The 20,529-nt window shown below is 37.9% G+C and overlaps 1 protein-coding gene across 8 annotated transcripts; it reads right to left on the bottom strand.

Moving 5' to 3' along the window:
• Positions 1 to 12,870: 12,870 nt before the first annotated feature.
• Positions 12,871 to 20,432, bottom strand: LOC112727077 (cysteine desulfurase 1, chloroplastic). 8 transcript variants are annotated; one of them, XM_072208975.1, is made up of 12 exons: positions 20,053 to 20,403; positions 18,369 to 19,949; positions 17,548 to 17,828; positions 16,668 to 16,801; positions 16,421 to 16,580; positions 15,792 to 15,978; positions 14,859 to 15,004; positions 14,711 to 14,783; positions 14,486 to 14,549; positions 14,037 to 14,136; positions 13,537 to 13,695; positions 12,871 to 13,310 (listed from the first exon to the last, which is right to left on the bottom strand). In XM_072208975.1, the coding sequence occupies exons 3-12, from the start codon at positions 17,767 to 17,769 to the stop codon at positions 13,140 to 13,142; spliced, it is 1,416 nt and encodes a 471-aa protein (XP_072065076.1). In that variant the 5' UTR covers positions 17,770 to 17,828; positions 18,369 to 19,949; positions 20,053 to 20,403; the 3' UTR covers positions 12,871 to 13,139. The 8 variants fall into 8 exon arrangements, with proteins under 8 accessions (XP_072065076.1, XP_072065075.1, XP_025632479.1 ...); XM_072208974.1 differs by having other exon boundaries at positions 18,369 to 18,657; XM_025776694.2 differs by having other exon boundaries at positions 18,369 to 18,665; positions 20,053 to 20,402.
• Between the last annotated feature and the right edge of the window lie 97 nt (positions 20,433 to 20,529).

Raw genomic sequence — 20,529 nt, 5'->3', positions numbered from 1 at the left:
GCTCTGAAAGTTAGATTTTCAATGCCACTGAAATCACGTTAATTGGACTTCTGTAACTCAAGTTATTTCCGTTTGAGTGCAAGGAGGTCATGGTTGACAGCATCATTCACTTTCTTCTCTTTTTCAACAAAACCCCGTCAAATTCATCCAAATGCTACCTGAAATAAACAGAATTACACAAAACTCAAAGTAGCATTCATATTGGCTAAAAAGTATTTAAATCTTGATTAAACTTAACAATTCAAATGCAAATTCACTAGGAAAAGATAGGAAAGATGCTCACGCATTACAACACCAAACTTGAATTGTTTCTTGTCCTCAAGCAACCAAAACTAATATAGGCTTAGGATGTGAATTTGCATGAGAAGTGAGTGTTCAATTAAGCTCCTGTCTCTTCTTAAAGTGAAGTTTATATACTGCAATTCTGAATAGTTTTAGCATCTCACTATCCTTTGAAACAGAGGAATGTAACTGTCATTAGGAATTAGATTTCGGATAATATTATGAATTCTCTGGCCTTTTTACCTTGGATTAATCATTGAACACAACAAAATTTCTTTCATTCTCTTTTCTTTGGTGCTTTGCACCTTGAGCCTAGCCGTGACTTTAAATGTTTTGTCTCAAGCTTTACTTGACACAAAAATACCATAAGCACTTAACTGGGGAACTCTCTTTTAGTTCTGGTTTTTCTTTCAGTTACTCCCAGACAGTGGTGCTCAAAGCCTTTGGTGTACTCTGTTAAATGTACTTGATCTCGACTCTTAGTGCTCTGTCTTAAAGATTACTTGACACATTTATACCACAAGCATATGACTAGGAAAACAACTCTTTGAGCTTTTAATCATATTTGACCTTTCTAGTCATTGATGCTCAGAGCCTTAGACCTTGCTTTTCTTTATTTTTCTTTTGCTGTTTCTTTTGCTTCAAGGATTAAGCTTTTGTTTACTTCAGAGAATTCATAATAGTTCTCTAAATTCTTGTTCCTCATGCACCAACATCCTTTGATTCAAATTCAAATATGCACTGTTCATATCATGCATTCAGAATTACAGATAATACCACCACATATTAAGTAAATAAGACTCTTCTTTAATATAAACTCAATTTCTCATGCAATACATCACTTCTTTTTTTTTTCTCTTTGGATTCAAGCTAAGTGAACGGTACATGAGACAACTTTTTAGAACTAAAATTAAATAACAGAATTAAAAATAGCAAAATTAAACTAGAACCTAAGAATTGAAATAACCAAAGATCATGCAGACACTCAAATAAAATAGCAGAAAATAGGAATATAACATAATAGTAGCAAAAGGGAATAGGAAGTGAAAAAGGGACTAAACCACCTCAGTTATCCTAGTGGCCGTCTCATTCTTCAAGTTGTGCTCCTCCCTGAAGATGATTCGCCTCCCTTTGGTGCCATTAAAATAAATTGAAAAGCCACAAGCGAAGCGACAACACCAAACTTAAAAGTTTGCTTGTCCTCAAGCAAAGAAAAACTGAAAACAGGGAGGAACATAAAAAGTGCACGGATGAGTAAAAACAAAAATTATTATAGAAGAAGAAGAAAATGATAACAGGACAAGAGAGGTTAGAATTAATTAAAATATTTTTTATTTTTTGATATATATATTTTTGTTTTTTTTTTTAGAATTTTATATATATATATTGGGGTATATATATTTAAATAATGGGGGATGGGGTTACGTTGGTATGAGAATGGGTCACGGGTGGGGGGTAGGCTTTAGTCAAAGGTGTGTTGGAAAGGGTTGGATGGGGTTGTGGGATCATGTGTTTGGGGAATAAAGGAAAGTTTTTGGAAGGTAGTGGGGGGATGCATGAAAAAAGGGTAAGGGAATCTGTGTTGGAAGGGGGACCGAATCCTTGTGATTTGGGTGAGATATAGGTGGGATTTGTTTTATATGGATATAGGAAACAAGGAAGCTGGCGCCTAACTTGGGGAGAGGGGCGCCTATGCTTGTGTTCCTCTCCTGGCGCCTAAGTTGAGAAACTTGAAGTTAGGCGCCATATGTACCGAATGCAATGACCTCCCTCGCACCTAACTTGGATTTTCCAAGTTAGGCGCCACCCCATTTTTTTTGTGGCGCCTAACTTCACAAAAGTTAAGTTAGGCGCTGGGGTTGCAGTAAGAATTGGCCAAAGTTCTTCATTGGAGGCGCCTAACTTCATGGAGCCAAGTTAGGCGCCACCCATCTAGCAACAAACTTCCAATTTGCACGCATGACTGGTGCCTAACTTTATAATTGTGAAGTTAGGCGCCACCCCTCCAGCAGCTCTCCTTTAAAATTGATATGCATGTGGCGCCTAACTTCAGAAGGTAAAGTTAGGCGCTACCATGTCCGCACCAATCTCCTCCAGGGTGTCCAAAACTCTGTCTGAATGCACTTGTTGCTGTTCTAATCACTCTGCATGATCCAAATACACATAAAACAAAAGAAAAACAGTAGAAACTCAAACAAAATAAATTTAAAAATCAAAGTAAAAATCAAACTTAAGGATACGAAAACATCGGGTTGCCTCCCGACAAGCGCTTATTTACCGTCATTAGCTGGACGGTCAGTTCCACTAGGGATGAGGGTAATCATAGGGGCTTAGCTCTCCACCTCTCACTGTGAATTTCTTTCTTGTGCTCTCATGGATCAACTCTACATGCTCAAGAGACAGGATCTTATTCACTGTATGAGGCAGGATTGGGCTTGTAGTAAATACCACCTTCATTCCTAGAGAGAAGTCTTCAGTGAGAATCTTTTTGTTTCTCCATCCTCTGGGTACTTTCCTCTTTTTGGGAGCCTCTTCCTTAGTGGATGATGTATTCCCGATACCAAACTTAGGTTTGATGATAGGAGAAATTTTATTGATTGTCACCAAAGAAGGTTTGAGCTGCAGATCCTGTGGTGCATCATCATGGGGTTCTTGAAGGTTTGGATCAGTAAGCTCAGTTTGCATGCACCTCTCTGCCTCACCTGCTGAATGCACATCTTGGAAGACATGAAATACCAGTTGCTCATCATGCACTCTAAGCACTAATTCACCCACTTCTGCATCAATTAGAGCTCTCCTAGTGGCTAGGAATGGCCTTCCTAAAATTATAGAGGCATTCTCATCTTCCCCCGTGTCAAGAATCACAAAATCTGTTGGTGGGAAGAACTTACCCACTTTGACCAAGATATTCTCCACTAATCCAGATGCAGGATTTAGAGATTTGTCTGCCATTTGTAATGCTATCCTTGTGGGTTGTGCCTCTTGGATTTGTAATTTCTTCATCACAAAGAAGGGCATTAGATTTATGCTTGCACCCAGATCACATAGGGCTTTCTCAAAGGTGGTGCTCCCAATGGTACATGGAATTTGAAAGCTCCCTGGATCTAGCATCTTCCTTGGCAAGTTATTCTGAATTATAGCGCTACATTCTTTAGTCAGGACCACTGTCTCATCTCCTTTAAAGGCTTCTTCTTTGACAACAACTCCTTCATAAATTTAACATAGAGAGGCATTTGCTCTAAAACCTCAACAAAAGGAATATTGATTTATAACTTTCTGAAGACTTCCAAGAATTTTGAAAACTTCTTGTCCTTGGTCTTTTTTGAAGTCTCTGAGGATATGGCATCTTAGGCTTGTATTCAGGAGCTTTAGGTAATGTTGGATGTGTGTCAAGAGTGACTGGAAAAGGATTGTCTGCACGCCTAGGAGGGGCATGTACTACTGTGTCTTCAGTCTGCTCTGGAGCTTCTTTTTCAACCGGCTCCTCAGTAACTTGTGTTTCCATACTTACCTCTTGTCCACTTATCTAGGTGATAGCCTTGCACTCCTCTCTTGGATTTGGAATTGTGTTACCAAGAAGGTTATTCGTGGTCCTCTGATTAATTTAAACAACTTTTATGGCTATTTGACCCATCTGAACCTCCAAGTTCTTGAGTGATGCTCTAGTTGCCTGTACAAAGCTTACTACCAGAGATTCTAAATCAGTAGTCTTCTGAGGTTGAGGAGTTGCTTACTGAGATTGTTGTGGCTGAGACGACTAAAATTGGCAGTTATTGAAATTATTCTAATAGAAACTGCCCTAAGAATTGTTGAAATTCTGTGGCCTCTGAGATTGCTCTCTCCACCCTAAATTTTGGTGATTTCTCCATCCCTAATTAAAGGTCTTGGAATATGGATCATTATTGGGGTTTCTAAGAGCATTCCCCATGTAGTTGACCTGTTCAGGAGGAAATTGAGCATAGTCATAATTCTCTCCTTGATTAAAGCCACCATTCATGTCATATGGAGCCTCCTGAAGGGCATTCTGAGCATTAACAGTTGAAACTTGCATCCCATTCAAGTGTTGAGTAAGCATATTAATCTATTCAGACATGGCTTTGTTCTGTGTAAGAATAGCATCCAAAATATCCACCTCCAAAACTCCTTTCTTCTGTGAAGCCCCAGAGTTCATAAGATTCCTATTAGGGGAGTAAAGATATTGGTTGTTAGCAACCAACTCAATAAGCTTAGCAGTCTCTTCTGTCGTCTTCTTCATGTGTAATGAACCACCTGCAGAGTTGTCTAAATACATTTTAGCCATTTCACAGAGGCCATCATAAAAGATCTCCAGCTTGGTCTATTCAGAAAACATGTCAGGAGGACATTGTCTGGTCATTAACTTGTACCTCTCCCAGGCTTCATAGATGGTCTCACCATCTCTCTGCCTGAAGGTTTGAACATTCACCCTTAGCTTGGTCAGCATCTGTGGTGGGAAGAATTTGGATAAAAATCCAGTTACTACCTTATCCCAAGTGTACAGGCTCTCCTTGGGTTGAGAATCAAGCCTGTAAAACCCGATTAATTAATATATAATTAACCCACAAATTAGAAATTATTCTAGAAAATTAGAAATACTAATTTTCTGGTTTAATATGATAGAAGAAATCAAAACGAGAATTTTGACACCAATTTTAAAGAAATCGGTCCAAGATTGGGCCAAACGGGCCAAACCGAGCCAACCGGACCCATGTTGGGCCCAAGGGCCCAGCCAAGCTCTCATTTAATGAGAAAACTCGGCTCTCTCCCTCTCCAAAACAAACACACACGCTGAACACAAAGGGAAAGGGGGTGGGGAGAAACATGAAACCCTTGTTCCTATTCACCTTAATCTTCCATTGATCATAACTTTTGATCCGGAGCTCGATCGATGCACCGTTTGTGGCCACGTGACCGCGGCGTCGAGCTTTACAAAGCCAATAAGTTTGTGCAAGAGGTAAGCCATGTTTCACCTCTGTTCTTCCAGATTTGATTTTGGAATTTCTTGGGCAAAAATGTTGAAATTGTGAGCTCTTTTGTGTTATAGGATCAAATTAACTTGAAGGGAAGGCTTGTTCTTGCCTCCTTGATCTTTAGGTGAGGTGAGATTCTCACCTAAGCTAAAAACTTGGAATTTTGTGATTTAGTGATTGAGTTATTGTGTTTGGGTGTGATATTGTGGCTTAGGCCTTATATATATGTGTATTGGAGCTTGATTGGTAGTTTTGGAAAGCCTTGGAATAGAGCACCAAGCTTGGAAATCTGTTAGTGAGAACTTTACTTATAAAATATATTGGCCTTTGTGTTTTTTGTTTGTCTTTCCGAATTAATGCCACTGCTAACGCTTCTTCTGTTATGAAGAGGTAAAGGTACAATGTTTCTCTTGCTTGGGCTTTGAGAGTACGGGAGGTTCTGCTATTTTTTTGAAGTGTTGGAAGGCATTTTCGCATTCAAGTTCCCACTTAAAACTTGTACCCTTTTTCATAAGCTTAAAGAAGGGGATAGCCTTCTGAGCCGAGGCTCCGAGGAAGCACAAGAGGGCGGCTAGTCATCCAATCAGTCTTTGGACGCCCTTGAGACTTGCAAAACTACTCATCTCGAGGATGGCCTGGAACTTTTTTGGGTTGGCCTCCACTTCCTGTTGTGGGATCATGAAGCCCAGAAATTTCTCTGCCTCCATTATGAATCCACACTTTGCTGGGTTAAGGCGCATCCAGTGTCTCCTCAAAGTACCCAATATAAGTTTGAGATCATCAATAAACTCTTTGCTCGTTTCTGTTTTGGATAGCATGTCGTCAATGTAAACTTCCAGTTTTATTCCGGAGAGGTCTTTAAAGATCTTCGTGACGAGTCTTTGGTATGTGGCACCCGCATTTTTTAGCCCAAAGGGCATGGCTGTGTAGCAGTATGTACCTTCGGGTGTTACATGATGGCGTATTTGTGGAAAAACGAATTCCAACATCCAAAACTCACCGGCAAGTATACCGGGTCGCATCAAGTAGTAAAACTCACTTAGAGTGAGGTCGATCCCACAGGGATTGATGGATCAAGCAACTTTAGTGGGTGATTAGTTTAGTCAAGCTAACATTGAAGTGAAATTTGGGTGAAATGTAGCCAACAGAATGTAAACTGCAGGAATCTTAAAGATGCAGAAAATAAAATTTCAAGTAACTTAAAGAACAAGAAAGTAAAATAGCTGAAACTTAAATTGCAAGAAAAGTAAATTGCATGAAAAGTAAAAGGGAGTGGGCGCTGTAAATTAAAGAAAGCAATAGATCAAGCAACTGGAAATTTAAATTGCAGGAAAATATAAATGTGCAGGAAATTAAACCAAGCTCAATGTGAACAGAAATGTGAAATTGCAGAATGCAGGAAAGGAAATTGCAGAAAAGTAAAAGTAGCAAAAGAGGAAATCAGCAAGAAGCCTTAGATAAATTTTGAATTCTCAAAGAAAAATTAATAATTTCAATGAAATATTAAAAACAGAAAGGAAGCCAAGAGCTCACTTGCTCTCAAGATTAAAACAGAAAGGAAATTGAAGAGGAATGAAACAGAAAGTAAAATGCAGCTCAATTGCAATGGCTCAAGAGAAAGTTGAAGATCTCAGGAGTGGAAGAGACTAGAAAATAAGTCTAGATCTCAAATCCTTCCTTGATCCAACAAGAACAATTGCAAAAGAAATGGAAAATTAAATTGCAGAAGAAGTAGAAGAAAGCAGTAAAGAAAACTTGGATCCAAATCACAGTTTCTAGAATTATGCAGAAAAATAAACAAAAAGATCCCAAGGTGAGATTGAAAAGAATTTCTTCAATTCTCCACCCAAGATCCAAGACAAGAATGAAAACTAAGAGAGAGTTCTCTAATGGAGCTGACCTCTATACTCTCCAATGGAGCTCCTCTAACAAAGATGGAAATGATGCCTTATATAGGCTTTTTACAAAATAAAATGAAATTGAAATGAAAAACAAATTAAATGAAAATCCTAATTCTAGCTTGTTCTTGTGCCTTTGAGTGATGATGTGGGCTTTGCTTGCTTTGGATTTGAGGAGAAATGGGTTTGGTTGGCCTTGGTTTAATTGGTTTGGAGCATTGAATTAAAATGGAATTTTTATTGAATTTTTGGCCCATGGGTGTTGCTCCCAGGGTAATGCTCTGCTCCTAGTGAGAGCGTAGCATCATGGCTTGCTTGTGTTGCCTTGTGCGCACCAAGCTCCTTGACCGTGCCAAATTGTGCGTGACATGCTTCCCTGGGCCGTGTCAAAAAGGAGAGTAGCGCTCTGCTCTTGGCAAGAGCGTAGCACTCCTTTTGCTTGGGTGAGGTCCCAAGTTCAAATCCTTGTGGCTTCACTAGCAAACATTTTCCTTTGAATTTTTCTTGGAGAGAGCACGACAATGCTCTCCAAGAGAGCGGAGCACAATAATGATGTAGAGCGCTACTTTGCTTTGGAGTGAGGTTCCAGCTTCGAACCTTGGTGGTTGCACTTTGGTATATTTTTGCTTGTTTTTTGCTCTTAAAGATGCCTTTCATTCGTACCTCAATTTTGTGCCAAATATAAATTTCCATATATTGTTGGAAAGCTCTGAATGTCAGCTTTCCAACACAACTGGAAGCACATCAATCGGACATCTGTAGCTCAAGTTATAGCCCTTGGAAGGAGGCATGGTCATGCTGTGAGCGCCCAGGTTTTAACTTAGCGAAAATTTTGCTTCAAAGCCCAATTAACATCACGATAAAGCTCTGCTCTTGCCAAGAGCGGAGCTTTGTGTGCTGATTGCCTATTCTCCTTTAATTTGGTCATGGGCCACGCTTTAAAAACGTGACCTAAGGCTCCAAAGTGTGCTCCAACTTCAAAGTGTTCCCCAAAGCTCTTTTTTTCTCCTTTTTAGCTTATTTTGTGCTTCTTTGCTTCTTTTTCTTCTTACTTCCTACAAGATTTATAAAATCAAAAGATCAAGGAAATATACCATTTAAGTACAAAAGCATTCATTATTCAAGCACAAATCATCAATTTCTTGTATGAATAAGCATAGAAAAACATGACATGGTGACATGTCATCATTACAAATGCTGTTTTTTTTTTTTTTTTTGTCTAGCTTGTGCACGGGTATCTGATTGTACCCCAAATATGCGTCTATGAAATTGAGGTACTAGTGTCCCAAGGCAGCAATGTTTAGTAGGGAAAGGGCGTCTTTTGGACAAGCTTTATTTAATTCCATGTAGTCAACATACATTTGCCATTTGATGTTTGTTTTCTTTACCAACACGACGTTCGCTAGCTAAGTCGTGTAAGGTAGTTCCCAGATGAAGCCAGCTTTGAGTAGGCTCTTGACTTGCTTTTTAACTTCGTTTGTTTGGTTAGAGGACATTCTTCCTTCTCATCTGGGCTGCCGGCTTCGCCTTGGGGTTTATGGCTAGTTGTGAGACATTAGGTCCAGGTCTATTCCCGATATATTGGCAAGAGTGAAGGTGAAGATGTCTCTATTTTCCTTAAGAGGTTCATGAGTTCCCCTTTTAGGTTAAAGGGAAGCTTTTTGTTGATGAAGGTGAACTCGTCCTTGGTTTGCCCTATTTGTAGCTGCTCCATGTCTCCCTCTACTTCTGGTCAGGGCTGATCGTCTTGTCGGGTGTTCAGGTTGGCTAGGAAAATTTCTTCCGCGTCTTGGGACCGTTTTCGGAGGGTTAGGATAATGTTGTCGCACTCCATAGCGATGTCCCTATCACCGTGTATGGTTCCTATGGTTTTGTCATCAGCTTGGAACTTCATGATTAGGAATTTAGTGAATATGGTGGTAGAGAGGTCATTGATTATCTTCCTCCCTAGGATGATGTTGTAAGCTATATAGTCATTTAAAACCATGAACTCAGAAAGTATGTTTTCTTCTGGATGCCGATTCCGGTGGTGGTTGGTAGCACTATGGAGCCGTCCGGTTTGAGAAAATTGTCTCCAAGTGTGGTTACTCCGTTGCAGTAGCTCTGTAGGTTTTCGTTTCAAAATACTAACTTGTCAAAGGCTCCCTTGAAGAGGATGTTGGAGTCGGCAACGGTGTCTGCCAGTATGCACTTTACTAAACCAGTTCTGACTTTAGCTGATATGACGATGTGGCATCTTCCACTGAGGTGCTATTCTGACAGTCGTCGGAGGAGAATGTTATCGTGGTCAGGAAGGAGGAGGTTCTCTTTTCGTCTTTTACAGCCAGCACTTGGAGATCATTTTTTAATGAGGATTTGGATTTTTCAGATGCATCTTTCTCGGTAATGACATTTACTATTATTGTCGGGTCGGCCTCTAGGCTTTCACGATGTGTCGGTCTCACCATTTTGGGATTTTGACCTTCTCGCTTTGGTGACTTCTCCCTTTAATCATCTTGGGCTCTCGAATAATTTTGGCAAACTCCTTGAGTTTGCCATCTCGGATGGCTTCCTCGAGAGTGTCTTTGAGGTCGAAGCAGTCTTGAGTTGTGTCTGTATCCTCTATGATAGTCGTAGTACAGACTTTGTGTACTTCCTGTGCGCTCTTTCAATTGTCTGGCCTTTGGGAGGATGCCCAATTCCGCTATCTAGTGATAGATCTCGGTGATCGGGGTTGGCAGAGGGGTATAGGTCATAAACTTTTCAACTCTAGGCGGCCGGTTGGGGGCAGTGGTTTTGAAATTCTCTTTGGGGGATTTTTTGGGTGGTGGGTTATTCCGTGGGGCCGTGTGCCCGTGGTGCTGTTTATTGGCTGCCAGGACTTGACTCACTTCTTCATCATTTATATAATCATTTGCTACGTTTTGGATTTTGTGCATGATTCAAACCGGTTTGGTTGTGAGGTGTTTTCAAAAATCCTCGTTCATCAGCCCGTTGGTTAGGCTTGGGATGACCACCGACTCCATTAGCCTATTAACCTCCAAACACTCATCGTTAAACCTATCTAGGTATTTTCCTTGTGGGCTCGTCTAGTCGTTGAGTGACTCTGAGCAGGCTGATAAGCTGCTTTGCTTTCGCAATCCGTGTGATGAATTGTGCCATGAATTTTTCGGAGATGTTGTCAAAACAGGATATTGATCCATTTGGGAGGGCATTGAACCATTTGATTGCTGGTCCACCTAGTGTTACCAGAAAGGCCCTGCAACGAATTATGTCGGCTGCTCCCTCCAGGTTCATCCTGGCCTTAAATGCTGTTAGGTGTTCTTGAGGGTCCTTGGTGCCATCATACTTCATGTCAGTTGGTTTGTCAAAACCTTTTGGTAACTTAGCCTTTAGGATTTTCTCAGTGAATAGGCATAGCTCCTATTATCACCTGTTCGCTCCTTCTTTGCTTAGAATATCTCTGGTATCTCCTTTCATCATCATCGCGGTGGTGTTCGGGTTCCCGGGATCTGCTGCGGTTCATGCGCCTTCTAGTTGCCTCTCTTCGTGACATGGTTCGGGAGACCTCTTTGCTTCTGCGTTCGGGTTGGTACCGTTTTTTAGAGGCGACCCGGCCTTCTAGGGTTTGTACTCATTGCTTTTGAATTATTCGGCGGTCGTGTACTCATGGCTGTTGCTTGTTATGGGTTGGCTGGGCATGGACGACGCTGGTTATCCTCCCCAGGGTTGGGAGTAGTCGTTGTTTCGTGGCTCATTTGCTGGGGAGGGGAGAAGTTGGTGGATCTAGTTCGTGGAGGTTTGAGAACTGCTCTTCGTGTTCGTCCGTCATACTATCAAGGTTTCGCATGTCCCCACAGATGGCGCCAATGAACAAGACTTCGCTAGTACCGGTTGAGGGAAGGATTGGGGACTCGCCAGTCTTGGTGATGACCTGATCGAACCTTTGGAGCAGCGGGAGGTGGTACCTGCAAAGACACTCTGATGCTCAAGTCATAATGAGTCTAAGAGGTATATGTATGGATTAGGAGTGTGTAACGTACCTGAGGAAGCCCTTGACTCCCTTTTATATAATTTGTCTTGTTATTTTATCTTATCTTATCTTATCTTTTTGGCTAAGATAAGAGAAGTATTTGAATTTGAATGTGGTTAGAGATTTCCGTTTTTTTGGCCAGTTCGAGCCGTAGGGAGGATTTGGGCCGGGGAGTCGGGTCGTTGTTTGGCCTTTTTGGGGCCCCATATGCCAGGTCCGGAACATATTTAAACACAGATATATTAGTGGTTAATTTTAGTATACGAATAGTATTTTTGTTTTAAATATATGTCTAGTTTTGAGGAAAGATCTTTTTTCAAGTTATCTTTTTTTCAAAAGATCTTATAAAAAAGTAAAAGTAATTTTATATTTGGATAACTCATGCAAAAAGATCTTTTTATTTATCAATTATGTTTGTGTATAACCATATAAAAATACTTTTTGTTTATTTATTATGTGAAAAACATCTTTTTTTTTAAGAAAAAAGATCTTTTAAACAAAGATGTAAATTGTAGCTTCTAAAAAAAGATGTTTTTTTATTTTTCTAATACTTTTATTTTTACTACTAAAAATTTACCAAACAGGCTAAAAAAGAAAAGGTTTTTTTTATTGAAAAAAGATTTTTTTTTTTTTTTTATCAACTTAACGACCTCAAACAAGCACTAAGTGTCAACTGTCAAGTGAGGTAATATTATTTATTTTTCATTAACAACCCTTCTCAAAAAAAAAAGAAAAAAAAAAAGAACAACTGTTAGTGAAAATACAGTATAATAAAAGAAATTAATAAGGATCATTTATCCAATGATTTTCATTTATATAAAATCAAAATATATTTCCATAATTATGTGCGTAATTAAAATCAAACAATATTTGAGAGAAAAAAAATAGAATGGTACTAAATGAATAAGTCATTGTTTAATTAAACATTTAACCAAAAGTCAAAAAGAACAAAAAAAAAATATGCAACTTAAAGTTCAGCTTCATTCTTCCTCTATTCTCCCTTCATGATCCATTTGTCTTCTTCCCCTCACGTTCTTTTTTCTTTGTTCAACTTTCTTGTTTAGAAAACAAAATAAAAAACAGAAGAAAATAAGTAGAATTAAAAAAAAGGATGATTTTTTTTTTTTCTTTCTGTTTCTCTTGTTCTTTGAGAGAGAAAAATAGAAAATAGAAAAAAAAATGTAATTTTCTATATTTTGTGTTTTTCTTCAAAGATTTATGTATTTTTTTTTTACAAAATTTTCTGTATTTTTTATAACAAAATTGTGTATTTATTTTTAAGCTTTTTTTAAACAGTAGTTTCAAAAACAGCTTTTGAAGACGTGGTTATAAAATCACATTTTTACCTAATATCTTTTACATGAAAAATTTATTGAGATTATATTTTTAAGAAACCAAAATAACTCGACAGAAATCAATAACATATATAGAATAGATTTTTTGGTGCATGTCTTTGAATTTTGAATTTACAGGGCTCTCCATTGCCTGTGCTGCTTGACAATATAACACATCATCTCTCATAGATTAACATCTATTTTTTTTTTTTTTTTGACAGTATGGATTAACATCCTTGTGAACGAATAAAGTTCATAAAAGTATCAGAAATTTTAAATTTTAATAAACATCTCTTGTGCTCAAATGTGTACCTGTTCCAACTTCCAATAAGCTACAATTGATTTTAAATATTGACTAGGTATAAAACAATGCCTAAGCATCATTCTTTTGTTTCGATACTGAAATTCAGCATCAATTTTATTATACATACAAGTTTAGGAGGTTGATGATGTGGTGTTCCACAATTTAGACAATGAAACCCAAAATTTAAAAGACGCCTCCACCACTAAGATCATTAGAAGGAATTTAATTCAAGAACATTGAGATAGCACGTCCCTACCAATTGACCTAACAGTGAGATGACATACAAAAAGAAAAATTGATTTACATAACAATACATTCTGATTACTTGAATGAACTGAAGAAGTTAACTGTGTCATTGAGGGCCTGGATAAAATTGTCAACATCCTCCTTAGTGTTATAGAAATAGAGACTTGCACGTGCACTTGCATTGACTCCCAAGTACCGATGGAGGGGTTGGGTGCAATGGTGACCCGATCTGATAGCCACTCCATGCTGAAAAGATGTTACATCATCAATTGCAATTCAAGACAAATAATTTCCAAACATGCTCAATGCAATGCTGATCATAATTCCAAAAATGCTAAATAGTACGTTTTTTTAGCAGGCATACAATTGCAAAAGATCATCATGATTGCTATCTATAGCTTCTTTCTTGAAAAAAATGGTTCTTAGAGAACTTTGCGTGTGGGGACTGGGGATGGTCATTTTATCCTCTTACCTGTTGATCAAGAAATGTTGCAAGATCGGTTGCGTGAATATTTTCAACATTGAAAGAACAAAGTGCAGCTCGTTTAATTTTTTCTGAAGGTGCCGGCCCATAGATGCGAATATTTGGGATTGAAAGGAGCCTTTCATAAAGATATCTTCCCAGCTCCACCTGTGAAATTTCACATTTCATTGGAATCAAAATAGTTAACCTTGCACCAGACAAACTGTTAACATCAACATATGTGACTAAGCACATGCGTAGAAAGATTTATCAAACTTAATTTACAGTGCAGTTTCTCTCACATAAGCACAGATCATTTTCATTTAGAACGCATTTTGTTAACCATTTCTATCAGTTTTCCTTTTTGGGTTGTCCCCCCAAAAGAAAGAGAAAAAAGTTAAGAGGAACATCAAGCTTGCTAATGCTTTTGATAAATTCATAGCATGTATCTTTCTTGTTCTTTGAATCATAAAATAGCTTGTCCTTTAAAAGATTGAAGCCTAAGTTACCTCATAATCATGTATGGTTTGCATACCAATCCCAGATAAGTAATCAATTGCTGCTCCTAAACCAATTGCTTCCCCAATTGCTGGTGTTCCGGCCTCAAATCTAGGACAATCAGAGTGCATCGAATAATTAGACAGAGTCAACTAATAGTATGCCAAACAGAAAAAAGTTGCAAAGAGAACAACAACTACATATTATCTATCACTTATTATCTATTACTAACAGTAACTGTAGATGGTTGATCCTTTTGAAGTTAAAGGATTGAGAAGTTAAAATCTGTCAGTAACACTGACCAGAGTTAATTTTAAAAACATAGAAGCAAAGAAATTATTAGACATAGACATGCAAATTAATAGAACCACAAATTCTCTTCATCAAACTTGTGATCTCCACCCAAGGTCACATAAGACTATCCATAAGATAAGAGTCGGGGAAAAGCAAGTTCACAAACCTGGATGGAGGTTCAGCATAAGTTGAATGATCAAGAAATACATCTGAAATCATTTCACCACCACCTAGACAAAGAAAAGGCCGAGGTTGCCATCAGTATATTAGCTTCAAAAGACAATATCATTAATCATGGTTCCAAAAAAAAAATAGGGCTTCAATTTTATTTTATAGTCATTTCCTATTTGAACGAGAAGACACAAGGGAAATACCATGTCTAATTACTTACCTAAAAAGGGAGGCATGGACGACAAGAGGTCTATTTTACCATATAAGAATCCAACACCTGTAGGCCCACACATCTGGAAGAAGTATTTGACAAACTTATTATAATTGTTCCAAAGAAATACAAGCAAAAATAAGTTAACAATCCTAACCTTGTGAGAAGAAGCAACAAGAAAATCAACATTGAGGCTGTGAACATCAACTGTCATGTGTGGAACACTCTGACAGGCATCTACAAGCACTTTTGCTCCAACATCATGAGCCCAGTTAGCAATATCTCTAACAGGAAGTACCGAAGCTGTACAAATATATCAAAACTAGTTCATTTTAGCTATAAACTCCAAAAGTGAGCAACAAGTACTACCAGCTGCAATGCTGCATAAAATAGAAGTCTAAAAATTGAAAAAACACAGCAAGAGAAATTAGGATGCTGTTACAGTTCATATACGATGTATGCACTGATATTTAACCTTATTAAGGTTGTAATGGAATTGAGTACTGCGCTAAGCATTAGTTTCTGCTTGATATTAATAAGATTTTTTTTAACTTATAGAATAACCAGATTTTGTGGATTCCATTATAGAATAAGTTTTGGATTGCCACTTCATACTCCATTAAGGACCACTTTACAAATTCATTTGCAAAGTAAACTCTCTGTTCTTAAAAGTGTGATTAAACCAAACCCTACAGAATGCTGATACAAGCGCCACTTATCAGCCTCTGTGAGACATAGAGCTCCCATTTAAACTAAAGACAATCCTTTCAGCAGCCTGGCTGTTTTGGAATTGACTCTCCTAGTAATAGGTTTCGTCTCTTACCTTTTCATACCTAATATGTTTCTTCAAGTTCAATGAGGGGGAAAATACTAATTTGGAATGTTCAACGCTAAGTGATACCTAATTTGAAAAGTTTTGCGGAAGAACATTGAGTATGCCATATAGAAAGCTTAGAAACCTAGTGACCTTCTTGTGACATAAAAAGTTCATCAAGCCATCAACCCAAGAGGCACATGATCTTTGATGGTATACATATTGAAGTATTGTTCAATCAACACAAAGAAACATAATAAGAAATAAGAAACATACCAAGCACATTTGAAACATGATGGACAACAACTAACTTGGTCTTCCTTGACAGCAGTTCTTTCAATTTGTCCATATCTGGAATTTCATATTGGTTTAAGTTCACAAATTTCAAAACAGCCCCAACTTTTTGAGCTAGTAGTTGCCAAGGAACAATCGCACTGTGATGTTCAGCAACCGTAAGTATAATCTGTAAGAATATATATATAGAATGGAGGATTTGATGAGGGCAAGATTTGGACATAATGGTGGAACACAAACATTAACAAGGACACCAAGACTAGGGAAATTTAATTAACTAAAAGATACCCAATGTTTCTTGATATTCAAATTTCTATTATTGAATTCCTTTTGCAAATTCAAATTAATCCTTAATACTTTCTTCAAAACTTAAGAAGACACACAAAATGATCTCAGGCTTTTGAACAATTATGTTATTTGACATTCATAAAGATATATATCATTAAGAATAATGCTACACATCCAAATGATTTTTGTTAACCAAGTTGGTCTAACATCAACAAAAGTCAATTATATTATAGATAGCATTACTCCAAGTCTTATTGTTTAACTTGGTTGGACTTGGTTCATAAAAAGACTTGGATGTATAACATTACTCTATCATTAAATACCTCATCATCTCTTTTTAAATTTGACAAGCCCCAAGAATAAGCCACTAGATTGATAGCTTCAGTAGCATTTCTCGTAAATACAATTTCACTGGAGTCAGAAGCATTTATAAAACTTGCAACCTTCCTTCTAGCTGCTTCATACTGATCCGTGGCCTTTGCACTGTATTCATAAAAAATTGTGCAAGATAAAACATACAACCAAATTATGCAATTAGAATTTTAGTTATTAATATTACACTATACTTGCCTCAAGAAATGTATGCCCCGATGTACATTCGAATTGTATGCTTCGTAGTAGCTTTGCAGTGTCTTCAAAACAACGGTAGGCTTCTGAGAAGTTGCTGCATTGTCTAAGTAAACAAGTTTTGAGCCATTTACTTCCTGCGAATTGAGTTTGAGAGTATCACAACTTTATGATGTTAAAGAATAACATATGGAGTGACTTTTTCACCATTTTTTTAATTTTTTTATTAATGAAGAGTAACCTTTGAACCACATTTCTTTTGCATTGGAATTCAAGCATTCTATAACTATTCACATTACTTTACTACAATACTTAGCGATTGTTTGATATGAGAATTAGGTGTTTAACCATTGACTAAGGTTTGGCAAAAAGTTGTAGATCTCATCCATCAAATGAACACATTCTTCCTCTATAAACTAAGAGTTACACAAGAAATGCAAGCTTTAGGGATGTGAATCACAATCACAACATACAGCAAAGACGAAAAGATAAATTAGAACATTTAAGCTTCAGTAAGTGAGCAGTCAAGGAGACTATCTTTCGTAGCTTCAATGTTTCCACAATGTCAAAGTGGGTCTAAACTTTGTCTAAACTTGCGAACTATGTTGCACAGATAAGAATGCAAATATCGAATATGATTCATAAATACGGCACTTTTCTAGAAATTAGTCATGAATTTAAGAAGGTTAAGGTATATGTATATGATACATATACATGCCTACATGAGTAAAAATGAAGTGCTTGTGCATCACAACTAGCAACTATATCAAATTAAAAAGCTAACATCTTATCTAAACATTTTCTAATCATTCACAGGCTAAACATAAATGACAAAGGATAAAAAAATGAAAGCGAGGATAAGATAAGATAAGAAAATAGTCACCTGGTGAAGTATAGGAAAATGGGGTCTTGTGGTGTGCCCCAAAGAAGGGGAACCAAGGGATGGTTCAGCTACAGCTTCATTAGCGGTTGATGCACAAACAGATAGAGAAGAAAATCGACGGAATCCGAATTTCACATAAGAAGAGCTCCTAGTGCTTATTGAACAGCAACAAATGGGGCTTGAGAACTTGAAAGATGGAAGTTTTGGCAGCAAAACTTCCATTGATCAGCAAAACTCCCAACAACAGAATCGCAAAACCGCAGTTATTTTGGTGAATTGTGCTGCAGAAGAAGCAAGAAAGCAGAGTAAAAATAAATAAATAAAATAAAAAGGGTAAGAATTTCGTGGGAGGGAATAAACTTAGAAATTCAACCGAAAAAACTAAAAAGCGTGCGTTAATTACAAAATTTAGAGGTAAAGAATTGAAGTATAGGAATTAGGGAATAAGGAGGTAGTTACTTGAATACGGAATTTGAGGGAATGATGAACCTGTGTCAGAATTTGGGGAAATCCGTTGCAGTATTGGGTAATGGGTAGGTGAGGTTGTTTTGGCATCTGGCACACACACTGTTACTGTGACACACAAACAGAAGTCATTTTTTTTTTTTGGACAAAGCCCATGATGGGCTACAAGGAATTTGGGGAAATCCGTTGCAGTATTGGGTAATGGATAGGTGAGGTTGTTTTGGCATCTGACACACACACTGTTACTGTGACACACAAACAGAAGTCATTTTTTTTTTGGACAAAGCCCATGATGGGCTACAAGGATACAACCTAAAACTGACCCAGAACCCAACCCAGATACCCTGGTCCCTTACCCTTGCAACTTTTACTCCACTGCGGCTTCTCTCTGGTCCCTATCAAGTCGCAGAACACTATATCGTAGGCGGTGCTGTTGATGGTCTGCGCTGCTGCTCCCTGCGACCTCCACAGCGGTTCCGGCGTCCCCTCCCTTCGAAGAATCGAGCCACCGTGATTGCTGATTGATGATATTAAGGTTTAAGGAAAGGATCGCTGGTGAAAGACCATTAGGGGGAAGCATTACAAACGGGGGCCAAACTCCAAAGGCTCTTCCACTCACTCCCGTCACACCTCCATTAGCCGCTGCTATTCACCTCCGCAATTGAGGCCCGAATATTAAACGAGTTAACCCATAACCTTAAGAATAATATATGAGGGATGAATGCATAATTCATATTATATAGTTTTTGTGCCTTTGTCCATGTTTTTTTTGGGGATTTTGGTTTGGATCCTTGTGATGATGGTGTGGTACTGTGGTCTATAGCAAGGTTCTGAAAATCGAACCGGTCATCGAACCGTTTTAATTACTGGTTTACTGGTTTATAGGTTCAACCGGTTCGACCGTGGTTGAACCGAAAAAATCGTTTTATAATAAAATAATAAATATAAATAAACTGATATCATATACATGCAGGCAAACTCAACAATTATATTGAATTAGGGGAAGTATAAGGTATAGAGTGAATAATTCAACCATCAATAAAACAAGCAAATTCACAACAATTAAGAAGGAAGATCGAATTAGTGAGAGGGTGAGCCTCTTGCAGCAGAGAAGAGGCAAAATTGAAACAACAATCAATGAAACAATGCTAGCTGCCCCTTTCTCTATTCCTCTATTATAAACACACCAAATATAGTTATAGTCTAACAAATTTCAACAAATCCAAATTAATACTACTCACTAGCAAGAACAATCTCAACAACAAGAATCACAATAGCAATAATTTAATGAATTAAAGAGAGCAAGATTGGAATAAAAAAACCAACAACCTAATAACAAAAAACAAAAGCAATCTATATCCAAGAATCACAATAACAATTTAAAAAATCAACAAATTAACAATTAAAAAAGGAAACACAGCAACCCAATAATCTAAAGAACGATAATAGGTATACCAAATAAACAACAACAAAACTTGAATAAAAAAATCCAACAAATTAAATCACAGCAACCTAACAATTTAGCAAATTATCAAATTAACAAGTTCAAGAACAAAAAATCACAATAAAACAAAAAATATTAAAGACAACAGAGCAACAACATATCAGAAGTAAAAGGTTGATACTTTCATCCATACCTAAACATTACCAGAAATCCAACCCAATAATCTCAACTCTCAAGTTCACAACAAACAACATCCAAAATTATTCAAAATTATTCACAATTATTCAACAAAATACAAAATCCAGTTCAGTAAACAAAGCAAAATCAGTTCAGTTTCAGTAATCAGTAAACAACAATTATTAACCAAAGTTCACAGTTCAGTTTACAGTTCAAAGAAAAATAAAATAGGGAGACAGAGTTCACACTTCACAGTTTCAGAGTTCACAGTTTCAGAGTTCATCATGTCACACTTCAGTGAGTTCAGTTCACAGAGCTTCACAAAATCAAAGAACTACTCAATCAAACTCATCAGGAGCAGAGACATGCAACAGTTATTCAATCAAAGTATCAAACAATCATAACTAAAAAAAATTTACCTGGAACTCTGGAAGCTCGAAGGCACCTTCAAGGCTTCAACAGAACATGCAATAGGGAGAGTGGGAGACAGCGACGCCGAGTGACCAAGCAGTGGTGGAGCACCTTCGAAGGGACGACGGCGGCTGCGCGATGGAGGTGGCTGTTCCAACGAACAACCTTCTGCTGCGCGACGGAGGTCACTGGTCGAAGGAACGACCGCTGCTGCGCGATTAGGTGGCTGTTCGAAGGATTGACGGCGGTGGCTCGACGGAGGTGATGAGAACCCGTGTGAGAGTCAGAGAGGCCAGAGGCGTTCTCAGTTCTCAGTTCACTCCTTCACTTCACTTCTGAAGCAGTGAAGCTCGATGAGAAGGCAATTAGGGATTTCGTCCTTGATTATAGGGTTCAGAGGTTGAAACGGCAACGTTTTGCTGCCCAACCAAAAAACCGGCCGGATCACGGTTCGGTTCGACCGACTGATTATCGGCCGGTTCAAT

Source organism: Arachis hypogaea, chromosome 12 (assembly GCF_003086295.3).
Source record: "Arachis hypogaea cultivar Tifrunner chromosome 12, arahy.Tifrunner.gnm2.J5K5, whole genome shotgun sequence".
Lineage (NCBI taxonomy): Eukaryota > Viridiplantae > Streptophyta > Magnoliopsida > Fabales > Fabaceae > Arachis > Arachis hypogaea.
Note: the sequence above shows the minus strand (reverse complement) of the source record. Positions and strands in the feature narration are given on the sequence as shown.

What these genes read in the sequence shown, in the direction of transcription:
- LOC112727077 (XM_025776693.2), bottom strand. Translation starts at nt 17,769, where the DNA reads ATGGAAGTTTTGCTGCCAAAACTTCCATCTTTCAAGTTCTCAAGCCCC. An exon ending in CGGGGCATACATTTCTTGAG is followed by an intron (nt 16,581 to 16,667) that starts GCAAGTATAGTG and finishes TTATGAATACAG; the next exon opens with TGCAAAGGCCACGGATCAGT. An exon ending in AAACCATACATGATTATGAG is followed by an intron (nt 13,696 to 14,036) that starts GTAACTTAGGCT and finishes GAAATTTCACAG; the next exon opens with GTGGAGCTGGGAAGATATCT.